This window comes from Thamnophis elegans, chromosome 7, assembly GCF_009769535.1.
Source record: "Thamnophis elegans isolate rThaEle1 chromosome 7, rThaEle1.pri, whole genome shotgun sequence".
Classification (NCBI taxonomy): Eukaryota; Metazoa; Chordata; class Lepidosauria; order Squamata; family Colubridae; genus Thamnophis; species Thamnophis elegans.
In genome coordinates, this window is record NC_045547.1 from 14,674,670 (window position 1) to 14,698,336 (window position 23,667).

The 23,667-nt window shown below is 37.9% G+C and overlaps 2 protein-coding genes across 5 annotated transcripts in view; both read right to left on the reverse strand.

Annotated features, from left to right (window-relative positions):
- Positions 1–1,602: 1,602 nt before the first annotated feature.
- On the reverse strand, positions 1,603–15,072 carry SLC25A18 (solute carrier family 25 member 18). Of its 2 annotated transcripts, XM_032221292.1 has the most exons (10): positions 13,651–15,072; positions 11,115–11,216; positions 10,624–10,746; positions 9,726–9,781; positions 8,693–8,783; positions 8,463–8,581; positions 5,705–5,897; positions 4,693–4,847; positions 3,939–4,014; positions 1,603–2,866 (listed from the first exon to the last, which is right to left on the reverse strand). In XM_032221292.1, the coding sequence occupies exons 2-10, from the start codon at positions 11,132–11,134 to the stop codon at positions 2,725–2,727; spliced, it is 975 nt and encodes a 324-aa protein (XP_032077183.1). In that variant the 5' UTR covers positions 11,135–11,216; positions 13,651–15,072; the 3' UTR covers positions 1,603–2,724. The 2 variants fall into 2 exon arrangements, with proteins under 2 accessions (XP_032077183.1, XP_032077181.1); XM_032221290.1 differs by having other exon boundaries at positions 11,115–15,072.
- Positions 15,073–15,411: 339 nt separating this feature from the next.
- LOC116511353 (cat eye syndrome critical region protein 2) overlaps positions 15,412–23,667 on the reverse strand; it is an 84,784-nt gene continuing 76,528 nt past the window's right edge. For all 3 annotated transcript variants that reach the window (XM_032221289.1, XM_032221287.1, XM_032221288.1), the window contains one exon: positions 15,412–23,539. In XM_032221289.1, the coding sequence (XP_032077180.1) occupies positions 23,529–23,539 (11 nt within the window). In that variant the 3' untranslated portion in view covers positions 15,412–23,528. The remainder of the gene's footprint in view (positions 23,540–23,667) is intronic.

Genomic DNA, 23,667 nt, shown 5'->3' on the forward strand with positions numbered 1-23,667 from the left:
CAAGCTACATCCATTGAAGCAAAATTGAACTGAAAGTAGGAGTAAGACCCTTACCCTCTGAGGAGGACTAGAAAAATTAATGCTTCCCAAAAAGGGAAGATGAATTTAATTAAACACATGCAGTCAGTCATTTTGCTAGTCAGCTGCAAATAAGCTGACTTATTTTGAGATATTGGTGCAATGTTTCCAAGTTATTACGTGAAAATGAGAAAATAAACCATGAATGAGGCAAGACCAAGAAAACATTGGTGTGCCTTTTTGAAATCTTTAGAAGTTGAAGGGAAGTTTGATAGTTTTGAACTTATTGATACATTCTGATATTTTATACTTTAATAATAATAATAAATATCAAAAATTACCTCCCAAAACTTATGGATATAGGATAATAGTTTTCAAGTTATTCAATTAATTGTTATGGCTTTAATCTAATAGAATCTACTGAATTTTGTAAAGCTTGACGTCTTGCATATTAAAGTTTCTTAATTTAACTTACAAGTCTGATAAAATGAATGTTAGTCCAAAACTGAAACATGTTTTTGAGGGGGAATCTTACATTCTTAAAATAGACTGACAGATATAGCGACAGAAATATTAGTGAAGAGAACCCCAGGTTTCCCTTAAACTATGTCTTTTAATTTTTCAGGTATTCAGCCTTATCACTGGGCTTATGGGTTTGATCTTGATCTCTCTTCACAGAATTTCAATCAATCGTTTTAAAGCCTGTTACCCTGTTTCCCCTAAAATAAGACCTCCCCGGATAATAAGCCCAATTGAGCTTTTGAGCACATGGGCTAAAATAAGCCCTCCCCGAAAATATTGGAACACAGCAGCAGCCATGAGGTGACCACGCTCACCACCTCCTGCACCTCAAAAATAATAAGACCTCCCCGAAAATAAGGCCAAGTGCTTATTTTGGGGGTCAAAAGAAAATAACACCTTGTCTTATTTTCAGAGAAATACGGTATGTGTAATTAGTCTCCTTTCCCATCCAATTCTTCTTTACAGAGACTTATTTGTTCCCCCAATCAGTTGTCTTTCCTTTATTAAAGGCTGCTAGAGGAGCAAGTATAACTTTGGTCCCAATTCCGGGATAACTCCAGTTTGCAAACTGGAAATAAACATTTATTAAAAAATGAAATTCATGGACCAAAAAACAGCATTCATATTCTACATCAGCTTATTTTTAATATCCTTTAAAAATATTGGCAGCACTGCAGGAAGAATTTGTGTCTAATATTGGTGAATGGTAATCTGTGCAACTAAAACTTCTATACATTTTGGACCAGGCACAAATAAGGGGAAATAAAGCCCATACATGGAATGATAGAAAGGCATAAAAAATATAAACACTGGTTCAAGTCAAATGTGACACCTGGTAACCACAAACGCATAGTTTTTCTCAGCAAAAATATTGAAATGGCGCGCCACTGCTTTCTTACAGGATTATTTTCTAACTTCCAGTCTAGCCTAAAGCGCCTCCTTTTGGTGGGAAGGGGGATATCACCTACCATTGGCCAGGAACTAGGGGTAGTAATGATAGCCTAGATCAGAGGTCTTCAAACTTGGCAACTTTAAGAGTTGTGGACTTCAACTCCCAGAATTCTCTGCTGGCTGGAGAATTCTGGGAGTTGAAGTCCACAACTCTTAAAGTTGCCAAGTTTGGGGACCCCTGGCCTAGATGCATCCTTGGAAAAACCTAAGAAAAATAACTATAAAGACAGCCTTGTGCTATTCTGAAAGCAGGTAGTATTGTCACAAGCCCGTAGCCGGCTCCATTTTTTTTTTTTTTACAGAGGCTCTAATTTTGGAGAGTGTTTGTGGAGCTTACTTTAAAATGGACCCCCTCCCCTTACAGGCCCACAACAATAGTGCTTGCTTGCAGAATACAATAGCCCAAGGTTGTCTTGGGACAGCCTCTGTAGGAAAAACTGATCCTTGCATCACCTCAGCTGGGAGCCTTTGCAATAAAAAAAGATAACTTGGGTGCTGCTGGGCCTTGGAGGTGGCTGAGGAACAGGCAGAGTCCAAGTTCCTTGGGTGGCTGAGTGAAAAGAAAGCCTCGGCCTACAAGGCCTCAGAGCCCCTGCATGCCAGTAGCCATCTTATGCCCCTTTGGGTGAGAAGCAAAGGCCTGCAGGGACCCCAAGAAGCAGAACATGGGATGCCTTGGGGTAGGGGAGGCTTGGGAAGCCTAGGCAGGTAGGCCTGGGCCTGTCCTGGGTCTCCCCCTCCCTCCGAGGTACCCGTGCTCTGCTTAACAACTCATGCATTCATTTAATGGCCTCATTAAGGCAAGCAGATAGTGGAAGTTATTAAGCAAGGCCATATCATTTATGAGCTGTCACTACTTGCAACTGTAATGGGTAGGTCTTAAATTGAATGCTACCTGTATTGTATTTGCTATTTCAGTTGTTTTTACGGATACTGTAGTTTTCAAATATTCTTTCAATCAAAGAATGCTCTATCAGATGTAATTAATCCAATGAAGATTTACCCAGAAGGTGTGGTCTTTAGAAGCACAGCGTCTATATTCTAGTTTGCTGAAAGTCATCTGCTGAATACAAAAAGAAGCAAAGGTGGTATTCCATCTAGGCCATCTTCCATGGATGGTGGTTTACGATCCCCAAAAATGCTCACAAGATGGTTCTGTTCTGTTGATTTTCAAGTGATGGTTTGCAATTTGTGCAAATTTAATCCAGAGTCTTCTTCAATTGCAAGGTGGCATTATTGGAAAAAGCTCATGATCCATTCTCCAATGCCAATGAAATAGACTCCTTGGGCGATGCCAAAGAGGGGAGCGATCACCAGGGCACGACATCCTGCTCCTTTCATAAAAGCGGAAGGACCCTCATGAATCCAGATCTTCCTGCACGGAATTCACACAATGAGATCATTTCAGAAAAGATACCCTGAGTAGCAGCTGTTGCTCTTAGCAACAGAAGTGCATCAAACATCAGTGCTTTTCATACTTCAAAAATTATTTAGAAGAGGGATTCTGGAACCCACAGCAGCACACACGCAACACTTCTCTTTAAAGCAACTGTATCTCTTTTTCAGACTTCCAAGTGAATCTGAAAAAAGATGCAACTTTTAAAATGAGCTGACTCATTAAATCAGCCCAGTCTTTTTAAAGGGTCCCACAGAAGTCTGAAATGGGCAGTAACTACGTTGAAAGGATATCATTGCTTTTGCTCCTATGCATTCCAAAAGTGCCCCAGCATTTTTTGCAGAAAGGCAGAGACTAATTTTGGTAAAACTCTATCCAGTTTTGCTTTTTGCAGGAAACTTATACAGGCAACAGTTGGGATTGGGGGCATGGAAGATGCAACATCTATTGTTTAAGGAATGGCATGAAGAGTTTTAAGTGTAGCAGAGAACTATCTTTGGAAACATGCCCTCCATCTCCCATCTCCACCCCAAAGTAAATGCAAACTCAAGAACATTCTGTATGAATTGTACGGTTAGAAAAAAGATACATCTTTTATCAGTTAACTTTCTGTCAAATGATATTGAGTGATTGCTCACACTCACTAGCAACCATTTTGTGAACCAACAGACCATCCACAGCTTACTTGCTAAATTCCCAATGTATCCACCAGTCTAGACTAGTTGGGGTTTCCAGCATTGATGTATGAGGAATATTTTCCGGAGATCGAGTGTTTAATGCTTAAAAGAAATAGCAGTTAGACTTATATACCGCTTCATAGGGCTTTCAGCCCTCTCTAAGCGGTTTACAGAGTCAGCATATTGCCCCCAACAACAATCTGGGTCCTCATTTTACCCACCTCGGAAGGATGGAAGGCTGAGTCAACCCTGAGCCGGTGAGATTTGAACAGCCGAACTGCAGAACTGCAGTCAGCTGAAGTAGCCTGTAGTGCTGCATTTAACCACTGCACCACCTCGGCTCTATATATTAAATCATATTTAATTCTATTTACCTGGCACAGTCAATGATTCCATTGTAGGTATCTTCTCCCAGTCCTTTCTGCAGAGTTTGAATGCGAGTTTTTAGAACTGTAACAACATAGTTTGTTAAATCTTTGCGAAGAAATTTTGATGTAAAGATTTACACATCTTTAAAGATACTGCAGAGGAATATCTTCAAGACCCAGATTTTATATTTGTTTATCTCTTTCTGGACAAGAAGCTGCCCGATTAAATAAACCTGCAAAAATGCTCATCTCTGATTAGTGTTTTACTACAGTCATCAGTATGTGGTGCTTTCTTTCCCGAACTTTTTTAGTTTTAAATATTCTAGGTAAAGGTAAAGGATCCCTTGCACATATGTGCTAGTCATTCCTGACTCAAGGGGGCAGTGCTCATCTCCGTTTCAAAGCCAAAAGAGCCAGCGCTATCCGAAGACGTCTCCATGGTCATGTGGCTGGCATGACTAAATGCCAAAGGCGCATGGAACACTATTGCCTTCCCACCAAAGGTGGTTCCTATTTTTCTACTTGCATTTTTACGTGCTTTCAAACTGCTAGGTTGGCAAAAGCTAGGACAAGTAACAGGAACTCACTCCGTTATGCGGCGCTAGGGATTCGAACCGCTGATCTCCTGACCTTTCTGAGCAACAAGCTCAGTGTCTCAGCTATTGAGCCATCATGTCCCTTAGATATACTAGCTGCTAATAATTTGTGATAGGATGAAGTCTTTTTTTTTTTTTTTGCAGTAGCATCATCTAATACTCACCATCCAATGGTGTTACCGCAACTGCAGCCAGAGATCCCGCCCCACAGCCAGACAGAAATGAATGAAAGAAAGATGCTTTTTCTTCAGAGGTCTTTTGTCCCAACTTGTTAAGGTTGGCAAAGAGTGGAAAATAAATGATGGAAAAAGGGACATCCCTATTGAGAGAAGTAGAATATTTTAACTAAGCCTTGGAGAGATTTTCATATTTCTCACTGAAGCAAGTTGCTAATTTTGCTTCATTAGTAACTCAACAAATTATGCCTAACTTTATATTTCTGAAATGTAATTTCCAAGCCACTGATATATATATATCTTGGGTTTTTATTGTCTACTTTCATGGAAGCATGTAATGCAGCGTTTTCAAATCATGTGCTTCCCCTCATTTCAGTGACTCAAGTTACAGTTCTTCCTCAGACAGGTAAAGATTTTATGACATTCTCAGTGAAGACTTATTTCATTGACAAATATAGATACCAAGCAGAGGTGGTATTCAGCAGGTTCAGACCAGTTCTGGAAAACCAGTATCAGAAATTTTGAGTGGTTCGGAGAACCGATAAATACCGCATTTGACTGGCCCCACCCCGTTTATTTTCTGCCTCAGTCCCAGCTGATCAGGAGTGGGGAGGGAATGGAGATTTTACTCCTCATTCCCCTCCTTCCTGAGCCGACATAAAGGGGACCATGACTGGCGCTGAGCTGCCTGTGAAGGACACAGAATTGCAAAAAGCAGCCAGTCATGGGCAGTGCAGAGAAAACGCTTGGGGCGCTTCACCCGCACGGCTCTGCTGAGGACTGTGCTTTCTTTGGGCAGAGAGCAGATTGCGCGACTGGGTTGGGACAGTGTCTCAGAGCGGAGAGCAGGTCACGTGACCAGGTCAGCAGGGAGCCGTAGGAGAGGGGTCAAAGAGCCACATGCGGCTCTGGAACCGCAGGTTGCCGACGCCCATCTTAGACCATTAGATGTTGCTACCATAGAACATATAGAAAAAGGAGATTCACACACTCTTTTCACCTGAGTAGGGTGGCCCCAAGCCCTTTATACAGGCCTGCTATCCCCTGAGTGTGCAGCAGTTCACTTGCAATCCTAGTGGCAGAAGGGCGTTTGGAGGCCGCCAGAGTTCCAGTGGTGTAAGGCTGTCCTTGTGGCGGATGAGAAGAGGCAGCAGCTGTTTTCTCCAGCCCCAGGGCTTTCTGCTGATGAGCAGCTGGAAGACAGAAAGACCCTTATTATCCTACCAATAGGCAACTCTCTTTCATCTGCTGCTGAATTCTTTGAAACAGAAGGCGGTTTCGTATGGTTTCTGCACAACGTTTGCAGAGGTTTTCATAAACATTCTCACCCAAAAAAAAATTTTTTTTTTAAATTTCATTTGTATGCCGCCCTTTTCCCTAAGGGGACTCAGGGCGGCTCACAACTCAAAGAAGGGAAAGGGGGATACAGACAGTTTAACAACAACACAAAACAATACATAGTTAAAAGCGCAGCAATCATACCATTCGAGATAGGGGCAGTGAATCTTTAGCCCCAGGCCTGTCGGAACAGCCAGGTTTTAAGGGCTATGCGGAAAGCCTGGAGGGTGGTGAGGGTACGAATCTCCACGGGGAGTTCGTTCCAGAGGGTCGGAGCAGCTACAGAGAAGCTTCTCCCAAAAATGATACATATATCAAATCTTGAACCCTGAAGGTTGCTTTATTAGAAATTGTGGGTCCTACACAAGCAGATCTTCAGCATTTCATGGGTAAAAAGAAGGAAAATAAGTCTTGGTTGAGCTAAATGCAAATCTTGGTGACGTCCATGCGTTTCCCCAGCAATAACACAGACATGGTTTCTCTATTTTTAAAAATCTCAGTCTAATCTATAGTTAAAAAATTGCTTAATGGTTGTTTGTTCATATAGTACTAAGCACATGAGTCTGCTTAGCTCCCATACATAGCCAAGTAAGTTCAACCAGTTGCTCCCATTCCTTCAGGCAGTTGCATATTCCTATTTGCATACAAGCTTCATTATGCATTACTCAATCCACTGGTTTATCTGTCTCAAACTATACTAACTTGCTGCCTGTCCATCCTTGAAAAATTTAAAGACAGATGTCTTTCTAACAGTAGCTAAAACAGACACCATGTCTGACAATATGTCATTTAGGGTCAATTAGACTTCACTTGCAGATGTGAAATGGGAAGCTGTGCTCCATAAAAAGCAGTCTGTCTCAACTTGGTGCCCTCCAGATGTGTTGGACTTCAGTTCCCAGAATCCCTAGCCAAGATGAGAAAGGTTGATGTAGAGTCTGTTTTTATCACATGTATCACTTATGCGTGCATGTACTAAAAACAGCAGCACCTTCCTCTGGGATTTAACTTCTAATAACCCAACAGAAGGAAAGGAGCACTGGGAAACAGCCTGCCCCAAATGCTGCCCCCTAGAGGTGTTTGACGTGTGATATCTTCCATATCAAGATAAGCCCTTATCAATGGTGTTTGGTTATAACATATAACCCTTTGATCTCTCCAGAAGTAATTCTGTGACTGTACAATTGCAGGAACGGATACTGTTCTGAGGCAGCTTCTGTGCATTAAAAATGGCAAAAGGAGGTATTTGCCATTTGTAGAGATGAAGCTCTTTAGAGCTTGGTGGATGAGTAATCTTAGCTCTGGTAGGAAAATGCTTCACAGCACCTCCTAGCTTTGGGTTTGGGTCAGACTTCACTCACTGACTGTTGTGGCCCACCAGCAGCCAGCGGAGCTGGCAGGAGAGTTGGACAGTGAAAAGATTGGGGAGGGGCATGGGCCAGTCCTGGAGACTGGGGAAGGCTCGTATGAGGGCTCTGCGTTGGAGGTAGAGACAGGGCCAAAGCCATCTGGCAGTGATCAGGAGCCTATGGAGCTAGAAAGCAGTGAGGCAGAGGAACACCTAGAGCCTGCTTCTAGTGTGTGCATGTGCAGAGCTGCCAGAAGAAAAGAACAACTCAGAAATCAGGATAGACTTGGGAGTAAAGTCACAGGTGGAAGGTGATTAGTCCCCCATAGGAAATAAAAGAAGAGCGAAAGGGGAGTGGGCTTCCGCAGGAAACAATTTGTTCGGTCAATTATTAGATTCGCTTCTGGAGTGTGAAGATCTGTCCGTGAATCTCAGAGACTCTGTGCCCAGTCTTCCCTTGCACAGCACCTCATTTGGAAAATATTTACATGGCAGCTTTCCAAGATAGATAAGGTCTGTAGTTATAAATATTCCTTTGAAAGACTGTTTGCCAGGCCTTGCTGAATGTGAATGAGAGGAATTCATATTCGTTTAATAAAAGGGGTTTTGTCGGGACCAGGACTCTGCCTCATGCTCTTTGGGGAAGCCTAGGTCAGAACCCTGCCCACCCACAGAGGTTTTGCTACAGTGGCATCATGATGAGATGTTTTAATTTTCCTAGTCTTAAGCATAACATTGGGATAAATGCAAGGCTTACAACTCCCTCCATAGTAACAATTTTTCTCTCTCTCTGTGAAATTCAAAGGGCAAATGCAAGCAACATATATTAGAAACATGAAATGGGACCAAGATATTGACTGGCTGCCATTTTCCCCCATTCTCTTATTTATTGGCCAGCTGGGAAAGTGACCCGGTTGACTCACTTTTTGTTGGTATTTTTGTGGCTGGTGGATACAAATCTAAGAACTGTCCTAGCAAATTCTAGCATTTATGTATGCAACAAACAATTTTGCTACAAAAATGAAGCCAAATTAGTTTTTGTAACTTTTACAGTATGTAGCATTGAGGTGCTCACCTAGACGCCCAGCATCCTGAAGCTGAATTTTCAACATTTCCATCGGGGATGTGACCACCACCTGGCATGTCCCAGCTCCGCAGCCAGCCAGCATTTCCCTGGCCAAGGACAATTCTTTTCTGTTAAAGAGTAGCACAAATGTACAGGAACCAGTTCAAAGGCGCAGATGGAAATGATGGTCAGACTGGAACAAGATTACAAACAGAGAACAAATGCTCTTTTCCCCATACCCATCCACGGAGAGCAACTGTCGGAAGAAATCATTGGCTGCCAACTTGATCGCCTTTTCTGGAGTAACAAGAGTGAGGTTTACAGCAGCCCCTTAGAGAGAAGAGAAGAGGAAATAAGGAGCCTTGATGATGACTTTGCTGGCTCATCACATACATACATACATACATACATACATACATACATACATACATACATACCAGTGGTGGGTTTCAAATTTTTTTAGAACCTCTTCTGTAGGTGTGGCCTGCTTTGTGGGAATGACTTGCTGGCCATGTGACCGGGTGGGCGTGGCTTGCCGGCCATGTGACTGGGTGGGCGTGGCCAACTTGTGAAATGTGGTGAAACTCACTTAACAACGCTCTTGCTTAGCAACCAAAATGTTGGCTCAGAAACTCTGGCAGTTGAAGCACGCAAGTCTTAAAGCTGTCAAGTTACAAGACCCTCACACCCCTAACCCTTTAGAAAAAAAAACCAGGGGTGTTCAAACTTGAACCAGTAGATTTAAAATAGGAAGACTATGAGTGGCATAAAGCTAGTTTTCAGAATACAATCTCACAAGTGATGGATGGTGGCCAAAGATTCTAGTACTAGAACAAGCCCAAAACTTCCAATGAAATACTGTTTGGAAGACTAACTCTTGAACTGTACAGCATTTGCCTTTGAATACACATTAATAGAATGCAGCATGTAGGTTTATAGTATTTTTTTAAAAAATATGGCTATCTTGAAACTACCTTTAATTACTATACGGGAATTGGCAACTTGGAATTTTCCAGATGCTCTTGAACTAAAGTTTCGAAAAGTTCACCAGATGAGCTGGAATTGACAGGATTAAGAAAAAAAATTCTCTATATTGTATGTTATTTTAAAATTCTTCTGTGCAATGTTATTATTTCATTTTCAATTTTCAACCATCATATGTATATCTAAATATTTTCAAATCACATTTTACTTTAAATTGAGGTATAGTCAAAAAACAAATTATTAAACTTTCAGAGTAAAGTAAAGCCCTTCCATTTCTATAAGGATTACCTCTATAAATGCCAAACAACCCTTCTGAGCGTATTGTCTTCACCAAACAATCTTGCCTAGAATACGAAAGGGAGAAACAGTTTAAAAACCTATTTTGAAGTTGGGGTTCATTTGTGTAATAATTTCTTCACTGTTTTTCCATAATGTTTCTCCTTAGGGTAGCAAGACCTTCTTAGTTAAGGCACCAAGAAGTTGAAAAGCTCAATTACATTCAGCTTTTAGTAAATAGGCAGCTAGATTCTTTTTCATTGTTGATTTTATTTCTGAATGATGGTAACGTTATATCATTGACACTCAGCTAATTAGGCTTGCTAGCAACTGTGGGAAATGTAATTTTTCCCATCAACTCTAGCATCTTTCCCAACCTTGTGCCTTTCAGAATTGCTGGGTCGGCAACATACAGGTTAGAAATTTTGTGAGTTGCTGCTTTATAAGATATATTAAAAACATTAGGTAAAGGTTCCCCTCACATATATGTGCTAGTTGTTCCCGACTCTAGGGGGCAGTACTCATCTCTGTTTCAAAGCTGAAGAGCCAGTGCTGTTAGAAGACATCTCCATGGTCATGTGGCCGGCATGATTAAACACCAAAGGCACACGCTGTTACCTTCCCACCAAACGTGGTTCCTATTTTTCTACTTGCATTTTTTACGCTTTCAAACTGCTAGGTTGGCAGAAGCTGGGACAAGTAATGGGAGATCACTCCATTATGGGTCACTAGGGATTCAAACCACTGAACTACCGACCTTTCTGATCAACAAGCTCAGCATCTTAGTCACTGAGCCATGGGTAAAGAAAATGGAATTGAGGCATACTCAAAAATTAGGAAATGCATCAATATAACTCATTTTGATTCCTTTCAGCTTGAAGCGTAATATTCTGTACCATCACTCACGCACATGCCTGTGTAGACTGCTCGTCCTTGCTGATTCTGGAGACGGGTTTTGGCCAAATCAATAGGGAACACACAAGTTACCCCCACAAGGCCAGCTATACCTCCATTGATTAATTTTGCTGGAAGGCTGGGAAGAAAGAGGAGATAGTTACCAACATTTGTTTAAAAGTATGAGAATGCTTTCAAATCCCACTCCTCTTCGGTAGTGTTCTTGGAGGCACACACTGCAGATTTTGATGATGGTATAATAAAAGCAGAGCTTGTGACATAAATATTATGAAGCTTATGAAATATTAGAATGAGAGAAAGCAGTTTCAATCATTGCAGTTATTATTAATTCTGCTCTTAGGAATTACAGATTGTGAATCCTTTGTCCTCCTCCAGTTAAATTTTGTTCCTATCTCCAACAATTTATTTCTCTCAATAATGACAAACATCATATATGAACAGAACCACTGACCTTTTGAAAACCAAGCACACAAAAGCACTACTGACCTGATCTTCTTGCTTGTCATTTTGCTTGGGTGGTGGCTGCTGCTACTACAAACCCAGGAAATTCTTTGACCTTAGGGAAGTGTCTTCGCTGTCTTTATTTAACTGGAGACAGAAAACAATTCTTTCTTTATTGGATAACAAATCACAGAGTTCAAAAATAGAATGGAATGTTCATAGTTCAATCAAGTCCCGGGCATTTTCAAGGAAGTTTGCTGAATAAATTTGGTTCTTTTCTTCCTTTCTTTCCCCTAATAAGCCACTTTATACTACATACTTTCCCTGTCTCGTAACGACCTTCCTTCATGCTTACATATGACTACACCTGAGATCCATGGAGCTGAAAATAAGCACTCAGTAACATTAGAGCAAAAGGAGTTGGGGGATCTTCAGTGAGTTTACTCAAGGTAAAGTCAAGTGAGCTTCTGCTCCACAAGAGGGATGTGAACACCAAACATTTCAAGGAGTTACAATTCAGTAACATCTGGCTCCAGACCATGAACAGAAAAGAAAAATCAGATCCACAGAATTCAGCCCACACCCTGCAAATTTTGAAAAAGACATTTCAGGGAATCACTGTAATGTGGCCAGTGTAGGACTTCTTTGTGAAGGAAGGGAAGGGAAAGTAGACAAACATCCATCTGGAAAAAGAGGAGAAGGCTTGCAAATATTACTCAAGTGTGGCTTTTATCTATCATGGTAGTTAATGTGAAAGTAAAAACTAGAACAGCTAAAGTATTTGTGGTTTGTGGTTTTTTTTAAAAAATAAGACTAAATCATTTAAAATTCTCTACATCTATCCTTCTACACATTTCAAAACTAACTGGAATTAATAACCTGGAGCACACCCCACTCTAACTCATGTTAGGTTTTTGGCTAATGTGTTCTGTACCTCCAGACTTTGTATTTATTACCCAACATTTATAGTCCAGGGTAATATTTAGCTAATTATAGTTTAAGCATGGTTGACATCTGAACTGAGATGGTGACAGTGTTCATATTTGTAAATTATTATTTAAACTATGGTCTATTCACCCTTGTCCATTGAAAGACCACCTCGTGTAATCAAGGTTTAAATATTTGTTTAAAAAACTAGGCGAAATAATTTTGTGTAGGCAATATGTTTTTTGTGTTTTTTCTTTCTTTTTTATGAATGCAAAGTAGTTTATTAGATAAGTCATAAACAGCTGGATTTACAAACATTCAATCATAAAACATGATTTCGAAGCCATAAAGATGGAGTTCTATAAAACACATTAAGCTAGAACCAAACAACCTACCATAAATGTGTGCAGATTTATGCAATCTGTGTGGCATTCTCTGAAAGAACCAGTTGCTAATTGTAAAGTTGAATAAGTCTTTGTGTTTCAGTCAGGAAAAGCATCAAGAGAAAGTGACGGTATTTTTCTGCTTTCAACCCGATATGGTACAGCTAAAACAAACAAACTCACCCTGGATATATTTATAAACTTTACTATGTTGTTCAGTCATTATATAATTTTTTTTCAGCAGCTATACAAAGTCTCCCCCCCACAAGATAGTACAACATATACAAACAATGAATCATAGAACAGAAAAAATGTCACCAATAGTTTTATGATTAGTCATAATTCTTATGTAAGCATTTTATATAAGCTGTGGAACTGCAATACTAGCACTGAAAAAGTAAGTTTGCATGAAGCGTATTATTGAAGTTTTAAACTTCTAGAGCAATCTATCTCCATGCAACTGTGCAAAAAAATACATAGCCAGCCCTCATATATATTAGTCGTGGCAAAACAAAATATCTTTACATATTTTGAGTGTTATTAGAAATGGTAATTCCAAACCTACAAAAAAGTACTAAAATATAGCTACTCAATTAAAAAATATCAAATGTCCATCTGCAATATAAACTTTAAAAAAATTGAAATCTCATAAACCATTCCTGTGAAATTGACCTGATTCCTCAAATCCACACCCTTTTTTCATCTACTGTAGGAAAAAAAAAACTTATTCAAATGTCAAAAATCATACATTAAGTATCCACTGCATTAATCAGGTATAAAAGCACCCTTACTTTCTGGAAGCTGTCATTATATGCTGCTGGTCACTCATTCACATGCATTTCCTCATTTATAGAAAACTTCAAAACGAAACAATTTCAGCATTTGGTTGGTGGAATAATTATAACCCTTAGTGCAAACGTGTCCATATAATACTTTATAGAGCACAAATGCAATTTTAATTATACATATACTACACATCAGATACAGATGTTTAGAAACAACACAAGGTTTGTAATTGTTCCTGTAGCAATGTTAGAAAGAAATGGCTATAAACTACCTCCTCCTAATTCACATCTAATTTCACTGAATAAATTAAGTCTCCCTCTCCACTTATATTAATTACGTAGCAATCTCACTGGTTTGAGTAGATCATTTGTCTCCCAATTCATTTGCACAAATAATGCCATGAATTTGTAGATTGTTTTTGGAATGATAAATACTGAAATACTTTTATGAATGAAATGTAAAGTCAGAAAAGTTGGGAAACTTACCTTCCTTATTTTCAAGCAGTTGGGTTCCTCCCTTCCTCCTCTCTCATTTTAAGCATCTGACTCACATCTGGAATCCTTAAAAAACAACCACTCATGCCTGCTTTAAGGGACTGTCTACAAATTCCCAGTAATATTATTTGAATATACATAGGAAACTTTTTTTCTTTCTCGCTGTTCATCTTATTTTAGGTCCAGCAAAAAAAAAAAGTCACAAACTCCAGCTCAAGCGTTTTCATTGGATGAGGACAATTTTAAACAAATGCTGTACATTTCAGGTAATTTAGTCAAGCTCTAATTTCTCAAGCAAGGTTGTATCAATTGATAACATTATATTCCATTAATGTGGTATCACGCAATGAGATTTCATATCCCCAAATCAATTGCAGCTCAGTGGAGTATTAGGGGTCTTCCTTGACTTTTAATGGATAAATACAGCCAAGAAACATCTATGACCAGTAAGACATTTACATAAGATTCATTAAGCCCATTTCTGGACCAGGAGGTTCTTTACATAGTGATTTATGTCATGTCCTGCATGTGGACAAGTGCAAAGGGCCTAACCGTGAAGACAACTCAGAAATAGCTAGTGCACAATGCATTCTTCCACTGCAAGCTGTACTAGTGACCAGTAGGCTTCCAGATACAAATCAAGATGCTAGTTGTCACCTATGAGGCATATACTTTAACTATTTGAGTAACAATCTCTCTCCTGTTTCTTATTCAATAAGATTGGACAGAATTTAGCAATGTCACCGGACGGGGACCAGATGCGCCTGGAGATGTACCTTTGCTGCCATAGTCGCTAGTCATGTAGGTATACCTTAAATACCAAGCTTTTTTCTTCAGGTTCTGAGCTAGAGTGCAAGGTTATAGATTTTTTGATGGATGTTTGCTCCACAGGAGTGAGTTTCCTTTTCTGCTGTTTTGATATTTGATATCCTTGTTTTTATTTTGCATATACCCAAAGGCAAGGGGTTGAGCGGACTTAGAAGTACGAAAAAAGGAGAAAAAGAAACTTGTACTATACAGTACAACCAACCTATTTCAACTCCTGGTGGACTTAGAAAAGTCAGTGCTTCCAAACCTGGCTCCTCATCAGCATTAAGAATAGCAATGTATTACAATTTTAGTAACATTTAAGAAACATAGCAGTGTTTAAAGGTAGATACCAGCCACTGCATCAGCCAGTCTGCATAGAATACAGGCTTTAATTATATGGTATGTTTGGGCATGATGCATCTAAAACATTTTGTGCTATGAGTATAGCACAAGATGCCCTTCTCCCATCAAGCAGGATCTGTTCTCAAAATCAATCCACATAGTCTTCCAAGAGGCTAAACATATTCTTTTTATTGTTTCTACACCTTGTTGTTACACAACTGAAATATTTTATTTAAATTTTTGGGGGGGATTTTAATTACCATAGTTTTAATTTTGTAAATTTATTTAAAATATTTTTAATTTTAAAAAAAGCATTGAAATGAAATGTTGTAAGTATAAAGTTATCCAAGAACATGTTAGCTACTTTCTCCTCAGCTTGCAAAGATTGAAGTCAAAAGTAGATTAACCACTAAAACACTTTGGAAACTGATACACAATCTTACCACTTTCAAATAATTTTCATTTGAAATCCTTTTAGATATCTCTCAAGTAATTTTGTCTTTCTTGAATTATGTTGCTCAAAGGCCATTGTGTGAAGAAATAGTTACAAGTTTAATCAATAATGTTTAAATGAGGTAAGATGGATTTTAGTATGTTGCTTTTTTTGAATATTCGTATTTGAAATTATTTTCCTTCTAGTAAACAATTAAATAGACTGCATTTAGCTATTAACAGATGTGTCTAAGGTTTTTCCTTCTGTATTTAGTGTATTGTAGATATTTTTAAAAAAATGAAAATGAGGATGAGAAAACAACCTTTTTGAAATTAATTCATGAGAATCATTTATAAAAAGTGAGAATTTTAAGATTAACAGCAAACTGAAGGTTTCAGCATAAATGTGACCCTTATCTGACAATTGAGGAATAGTCTAGTTGTCCAAAATAATGTAGGATGGATTTTAATCAGTTTTGGTAAAAGCCAAATATTCTTCTGTTAAATCTATTGGTAGTTGCTAATCCAGGACTTGGAACCTATAGGATGGTTCTCAAATCTGTATGCATACATGTTATTTAAGATTGTCCTTTTCCTCCCTTCAAGAGATTGATTCTCAGAGATTGCCTGGACAAGTACCTGCAGTTATGCAGGTAATATGTAAGAATGCAAACCATAAGTTTGAAAAAAAGTGTAAAAAAGCAAGCAACAGCTCCACAAGACCCCAGGAAAAAAAAGAATTTGTGACACCAATGAACACTCATAGTAACTCTCCCCGCTCCCTAAAAAAAATATGGTCCTGAAGTACAAAACGGTTGTAAGTACAAAACAGTTGTCAACCCTGTTCTAAAGCTAATTGTTTCCTCTCAACTCCTATTAATCATAGGTCTGATGTTAATAATTGGACAAGATCTGACAAGTGTTTTGATCTTAACTAATAATAGGAAGCATCTGATGGAATGGAGCTAATTGCTATAGCGAACGTTTCCACATACCATACCTGGCTGGAAAAGCCAATGCAGAAATTTCTCATTATCGCCAGCTGCTGTGTGGGTGGAAAAGAAATTCACAAGAAAACCTTTGGTCCTGATTGCATAGATAGGAGAGCAAGCCAGTTATAGTCGGAGTTCCACTTCAGTCAGTGATCTTCGGCAACAACAGATCCAGAGTGAATCTATGTGATTTCTGAAAGGAGTCCTTACAGCAGAGAGAAGACACTTTTTAACAGCAGCTTGTATTAATATCAGTGTGTGGGAAATGCATTCATTGGTAAGGCTTCTTTTGAAGAAAAAGACTCTTTGGGGGAACTGATGAATGCCCGCTCTATGCTAATGAAGGGCTATGGACCACTCCTATTACTATGCCAAGCAGGCACAGAATTCTTGCACTGGCCAAAAAAAAAAAAGATTGTAAACTTTTTACAGTCCCTAGACTTTTTACAGTCCCTAGGCCCTACAATGGAAAGGGAAAAAGGAGACAGCACGTGATTTGCTGGCTGGGCTGCTGAAGAAAGGGGGGCAGAGGCTGCTCCACCCAACAGGAAAGGAATCATTGCCATAGGCAACTTTGCCAAGGCAGCTGAATATTACAGATCTCTTTGGTTACTTTACGCAGAAGATAAACATGCTACGGCTTAAACAATCATCACTCCCGTTACTTCCTTGTTAAGTCTTCCTGAATGGATGCTGGGTGCTGTTTCTCCAGAGTAAAAAAAACCAAAACCTCATGTTTAAGATTTAATTTATCAGAAGCCATCCCCAGTTCCTGTTGTGGTGATTTTTTCCCCTCAAAATGTCCCCCTCCTTTTCTTCATTCTGCAGGAACTTTCCAACTCAGAGCACTTTGGGGGTTTTCTTTTTGCAAACTGGTATTATAATTATCTATTTGTCACACAAATCTGCTGAAATTAAAGATTTTTCATATGGTATTTTATAGACCACTCAACATAATTGCTAAAAGAATATATTTTGAAGGACAATCAAAATACTAACTGAAACAAAGATGGTATAGGCGTATATAGTTGGGTTAGCTTTGCTATTCTAGCCTTTGCATCATTTTACCTCCTGGAAAGGGCAAAACTAATAATTCCCTAAAATAAAAAAACAATTACATCCACATCTATGTCTGATGAAAATAATGCCTTGATCCAGTGTAGAAAACAGCACTAGTTGCTCTCTTGCAAATCCCGCATTGAATAAGTGATTGACAATGTTAAGAAATTTCCAATTTACTCTAAAATTATCAACACCATACCACCTGCATGTTGTAGGACAGAAGTTAGTAAGTATCTTATAGCAGGATTTTATCACTCAAGTGGCCAAATAAAACTTCCCAATAATACAGATCTAGTAGTTCAGTAATAAGTCGCATGGCTTTGTATTAAAAAAAAAATCCCAGATTTAATTCTCAGCCACTCCAGGCAAAATTGTCTAAAGTAACTTCTTTAGTAAAAGCTACTGCCTGAAAATCTAGAGACGGTGCCAGTCTCTAGAGATAAAGGCGAGACAAACTATTGCTCTGATTTACATAAAGCTATTGTTTAATGTTCCTAGAGATTCTCATCCCCATTCCCCACGCTCTCTCTCAGATACACACAGACCACATACTATTTTAAGAACATATTTTATACAAAATAACACATTCTTATGGAAATAAAATCTACAGATCTCTAAAGATCAAAACTCTTTTTTTTAAAAAAGGAACCTTTAAAAATTATTCAAACACACATTATTAAACTAGCTATTGAGGTAACTGTGACTGCCAGAGAATCAGTAGGACAAGAGAAAATATAAACAATATAAAAATAAATAGTATTCCCTTTTCCAGTATTGACCAGGAAAGTTCAAACCTAGCTCTTTGCATTTTCCAAAGAGGAAAGAAAGGATCCCTGATACTATAATCCATGGACAAGGGAATTGATCAGGGCTTTTCAGGAGCAATGAGGTACCTGAGCTCCAGGTGATAAATACAAGGAAGATATGGGGACTGTTCCTTTCATCCATGATGTTAAGTCTCTAAAGAATGGGCTGATGGTAGCTTCTGCAACACAAGTTCATTCTGTGGTGGGTGGAAAGTTCATTGTTGTGCATAGCCCAGACTATGTCAGTCTCTTGCCAGGGTTTGTTAGATATTTTCACAGCTTGATGGTGAGAGATCTCTTACAATAATGACTCATAGTTCTGTAGATTAAAAATTGTATTGATGCTTCATGGAGATTGGGATTTGATGTGCAAGGCTTCCAAGACCAAAAACATTATCTAGACACTAGCATTCATAAAAAGAAACATTCCCTTTCTCTGACTTTAACAGACAAATTACATTCTTTACAATCTTAATTACAATAAAATAGCCCCTTTCTACCCATACAATGCTTGACCCAATACACAATATTTTAGGAATGGTTATGATTGATAAAACATTGCCAGCTCAAAATCAGAATATAGACATTTATACCACAAATATTTTCCAACAACTGGCCTCCATTTATTTTTTCCTCCCAATTAGAAAACCCTTTTTCCTTTTATTTAGGATGAAAAAAATTAGCTGTGCAGATAAAAAGAAACAAGACAATTAACAATGGAACAACTGGATACTTTAAAAATGTAGAAAGTGTGGAGAAAAAAAATTTCTATTTCAGAGTTATTATTTCCAATGATGTTCAACTAATACCTGCCAAATCTAATTTATAACCTTAGGAATCTTACAAAATGCTTCCCATTTAAATTTTTCAGGTTTAATTTAAATTTTTCAGGTACCTAAGTAAACCAGGAGAAAGCAGCATTACTGTTGTGCTTTGTTGCTAAGTAATTCTTCTAGGTTGTAGCATCAAACTATTGTGAAAAAGCAAAATACCAGAATAAGCAGGTCATAGTGAATTATTATATCTAACTTGCAATTTATACTTCTTGGGAGAATGAATAATTCTCACAATATTTAGAATCTGATATAATTTAAATGAAGTTGCAGGTTAGTGAAAAATTTATATTTTATGTTCAGCTAAGATGATGGCTAAATGTAAAGGTTTATATAAAGGACATAAAGGTTTTGTCTTATTTTGATGGCATCATTGATCATGTAGAGCAGCCTTCCTCCAAATTGGGACTTTTGGCCATGCCGATTACGAAGTTCTTGGAATAATAGCTCCATAAAACTTGAGAACATCAGTTAGGAAAGGCTGCCTTAGAAGTAACGGCTATTCTCTTGATATCCAGGACTGAATGAATTCTGCACTGTAGAATCCGCCAATTACACCTGGCAGATCTGTGATCAAGACACATAATTGTTCTATCTTTTTACAGCTTATCAGCATCTAAGTTCTTTTTAAAAGTATGACAAAACCTTTCTTAATAAGAACTCCTCTGACTCAAAAGATTATCATCTGGTTCTAAGATTTTAGCTGGCTTTAGCAGCTAAAATATGTCTTTGAATCTCAGTGTAAAGAGAAGGCTAACAGCTTTTCTTTCAGATGCATAGTACAGTGAGGAAATTATGCATTCAGATATGCTAGGCTTTCAAACCCACCACTGCTTTCAAGCACCCTTGAAGCTCACAGGGAGTATCAAGATGAATGTTCTCATCTTTCTCTTACGTGCACTTGTCAAATTATCTGTGTCACTGACCTGCTACTAAAGTCTCCTTATTGGAATCTCCTCTCTTCCATTTTCTAGGTAGAATTTAAACATCCCATTTTGATGTGCTTCTACATATCTATGTTCCCCAGAATGCCTGCCTAGTCTGACGTTATAAACTGTCACCTTCTATCACTGCCTCATAATTTCACTGCAAATTTAAACATACAGGAAGTTGCGTCCAAATCAGGGGAAATAGTTTATACTTTCTTTAAAAACTGGAACATAGTAAAAGTGAGCATTAAAAGATGTGTTATATAATGCTCACACTTCATTGTGAGGAAAGAAAGTTCCAGCTTCCTTAACTCTTATAAAGGCCACTGCAGGGCATAATTTGGTGAAAACTCAAGAGAATCCAGAAATTGGGCCTTCTTCCTATTTCCTTCCACCTGTGCTAGGCAGACTTTGAATTCAAGCAAAAAACTAATTACATTCTCTGGTGTTTAAGAATGCTTTTCTTAAGGCTCTTTACTTAAAATTTGTTTGAAGAAAGATGCAGTGGGACTAATTACATAGAACACATTGTAACATTGACACACTGAGAAAACCTTTGAGTAAAATGGTAATAAATCTTAAATAGGTTCAGAATGATGTACTAACAAAGGAATAATCTGTCTATGCATCTATATAACATAATAAATTCTTTTTCTTTGAAAGTCAAAAAATCCTGATTTGGGATCAAAGAAAAGTAAACTACTTTACCATTATTCTCTTTCATCAAAAGTATAGAATTCAAAGCTCATTAAATTAACAGCCACCTCTTGATAAAAGAGAACTTTTAACTTGACGTTGACAATAATCACTATTGAATAGATGCCAGTTGGAGTAAAACATATATACCTTACAAAATACTACTGCTGGTAAGTAATACCAAAGGTTTATTTTAAAATTCTAACCATGAGTAAGGAGGAAAAACCCTCAAAATGCTAATATGTAAGTAGCTATTTTGGAGAGCAGAGGTGAAGCACATTTCAAGTAGTGATTACATGGGACAACTTTAATCACCAAGACTTTTCATTTTGAAAAGCATTATTCTAAATGATCCCACAATCTTAGTTTTTACCATACTCTATTCCCAAAGGTTTAGAGAAAAGCAAACAGGATTTAAAAAAATATATTTCCACATGAAAAGCAAAGATCTTGCACAAGCGAAATGTTCTGCACCCCATCTAACTGGTAAGCAGACCCACATAGGCTGGAGTGAGAAGATTATTGCAGTAGATGGCTCTTTTATCACAGCAAGCATAAGGCCTGAACCCATGATCAGACAAGCTCTAGCTGTGTTATTCATTGATCTTGACTGTACAAGATAATTTATTATTTGAAAAGCAAACCTTTTGAACAAAATAAAGACAAAATCCTAATTCATTGGCTCCTAGGAGGAACTAAAGATCAGATGCTTATAGATATAACAGGTTACACTATAACCCTAAAATGTTTATGAAGGGATGGTTTTAAGTTCACCCAGATAAGCTGATTGCAGACTTTTCACAACCAAAACCCTGCTTTGTTGTTTTGGGCAGTTGGGTCTTCCCTTTCTAAGCATGCCCCAGAACCAATCAATTTGTTTCAGAGATTAGAACACAATGCCTCTGAAATGTTTCCAAACTAACATACTAGAAGAGATGAAATGGAAGAACAGAATGCTTTAGAATGCTAACTAAAGATGGGCTCTTTGAAGTCTTACATCAGTTTTATACATTCTTCGCCTGCCAATTTATAAAATTAGGTTATTCTTTTTAGTTTCTTAGAAATTGGTAAAATAATTAAAAATAATTTGCATGCCGAAGTTACATGGGTTGAATAGGGTATATGCAAGAAAAGATATTTGTCTTTCTGTATGTCTACCTGTTTCTTTAAATATGTTCCTAGGAAAATTACTGCCCCTAACAGTTGTATTAGCTGCTTAGCAGACAAGATGCTAGTTGTTCTTAACTGGTTATGACTGTGAATTTGCTTTTCTTTAATTTGGTTTTGGGACTGCAAAAGGGATGGGACAGAGCACATTTTTCTCATCTCTGCATTGCTTTTCATGTTTGGTATAAAGTCACTCCAGGTAGAATTCAGCAGAGAAACCCAAATAAATATTGGATTTTTTTTCCATTTAGTCATAAACAGTGGGAGCAGTAGGGGCTAAGAGATGAGGACAAGCACTGTCTTACCCCGTATCCTTATTAAAATCCACTTAACAATGGAAAAATTATATGTTAATAGAACATTTTAATAATCTCTGGGAGAAGTGTTTATCTTTTCAGATTCATTAAGTTAGAGCAAAGCACCATATTAGATCATTTCAAGCAATCACACTGAAATGTTAATATCATTGTAACAAATGCAAGTATTATCATATAAATCTACAATGCTACTTTTATTATTTTTGCTTATAGCACGATGTATTTGGCAGATTTTCTATAAACTGTTTGTAACTAGGTTTGTTATTATTTATTTACTTAATTTGTTGGCCACCAAACTCCAATTCATTGGTTGATTCAGAAACTTATTTGTAAAAATCTGAGCTAATGTGTAAGCTGTCCTATGATATCTGAAATTATTAAATGAACTGTGTGAATGTACAGGTGATTTCATAGTTTTATTTTCATCTCTTCTAGCATACATGCTTCAATACCCATATATAGAGTCAAATGCTGTTTGTCCCCAATAGCGTATCTGGATCCTCTTATAACGCTGAAATTTAAATGGAGATCTATTTCTGAGATGCCCTAATCAGAGCATGGAGCCAATCACACTCAGATAGTTTAGCATGCATCATTTTTATCTAATATTAATATCACTTGGGCTTTACTAAAGATGCTTCTGCAAGATTTCTTCCTATCTTAGGATTTTAGAGACAATGGTTTCAATATTTACTGACATACAAGGGAACCTCGGAAATGATGAAACAAATGCTACGTCTCACATAAAAATCTCAATCCAGTTTCTTTCTTCCTACAGCAGTACTTGCACACAATCCATGGGCAGGAGATCTAACACTGTGCTTTCTCCTGAATAAATGTGATCCATTAGTAAGTATTCCTCAAATCCAAACTACCAATAGGCAGCACTATCACATTGTAGAGGAAGAGTTTTGCCATTTTCTACATCTACCTTCTTAAAAACAAAAACAGTGTGACATGATTGTAAACATCTTCTGATCATCCCACTGCTATGCTTGCACCTGTTGAGTCTACCATCTCAATCCTAAGCATGTACAATACATTCACAAACAGAATTTTTTCTTTTGTTTTTTTTAAAGGCAATAGGTTAAAAAAAACCTGTAAACTGGATTCCATTCCAAGCACACATATTAATACAAGTATTATCCTCTATCTCCAGTCTTTCACCCTGAAAAATATACCTGAGTTTTAGCAGTTAATGAAAGTTTCAAGTCCTTCAAACTTTCCTTAAACCCTGAATGAAATAAGCCCTCTGATCAGAAACAAAGCCCTAATTTGAGACCCTCTCTCTTGATTCGCTGTGGGATTGTTTGTGACAGGCATACTGCTGGCTCAGATTCGGGACAATTCCACTGTCAATTGGACACTATGTTGCACAGGACCATGGAAGCCAGATGATGCTAGGAAAGAAGGTAAGAATAGAAAGGATGCTCCCTTTGTCCATATCTATTCATATGTGGCTCTATCTTCTGTGTATTCTTCCTTAGATTAGCTCTAGAAAAGATAAATGAAAGCAATTAGTACAAGTTTCAGAAAGATTAAAAACATGAAAATAAAAAGAAACAATTAAAAGGATACTATGTAACAACACAAATTTGTGAGCATGTTTGATTTGTCTGGTT

Bases quoted from the DNA above. Each gene is read 5' to 3' on its own strand.
- SLC25A18 (XM_032221292.1), bottom strand. From the start codon at position 11,134: ATGACAAGCAAGAAGATCAG. The intron at 9,782-10,623 runs GTGCGTGAGTGA...TTCGTATTCTAG, and splicing joins CGAGCAGTCTACACAGGCAT to GCAAGATTGTTTGGTGAAGA. The intron at 4,848-5,704 runs GTGAAAAGAGTG...TTCTCTCAATAG, and splicing joins CTTGGGGCCACCCTACTCAG to GGATGTCCCTTTTTCCATCA.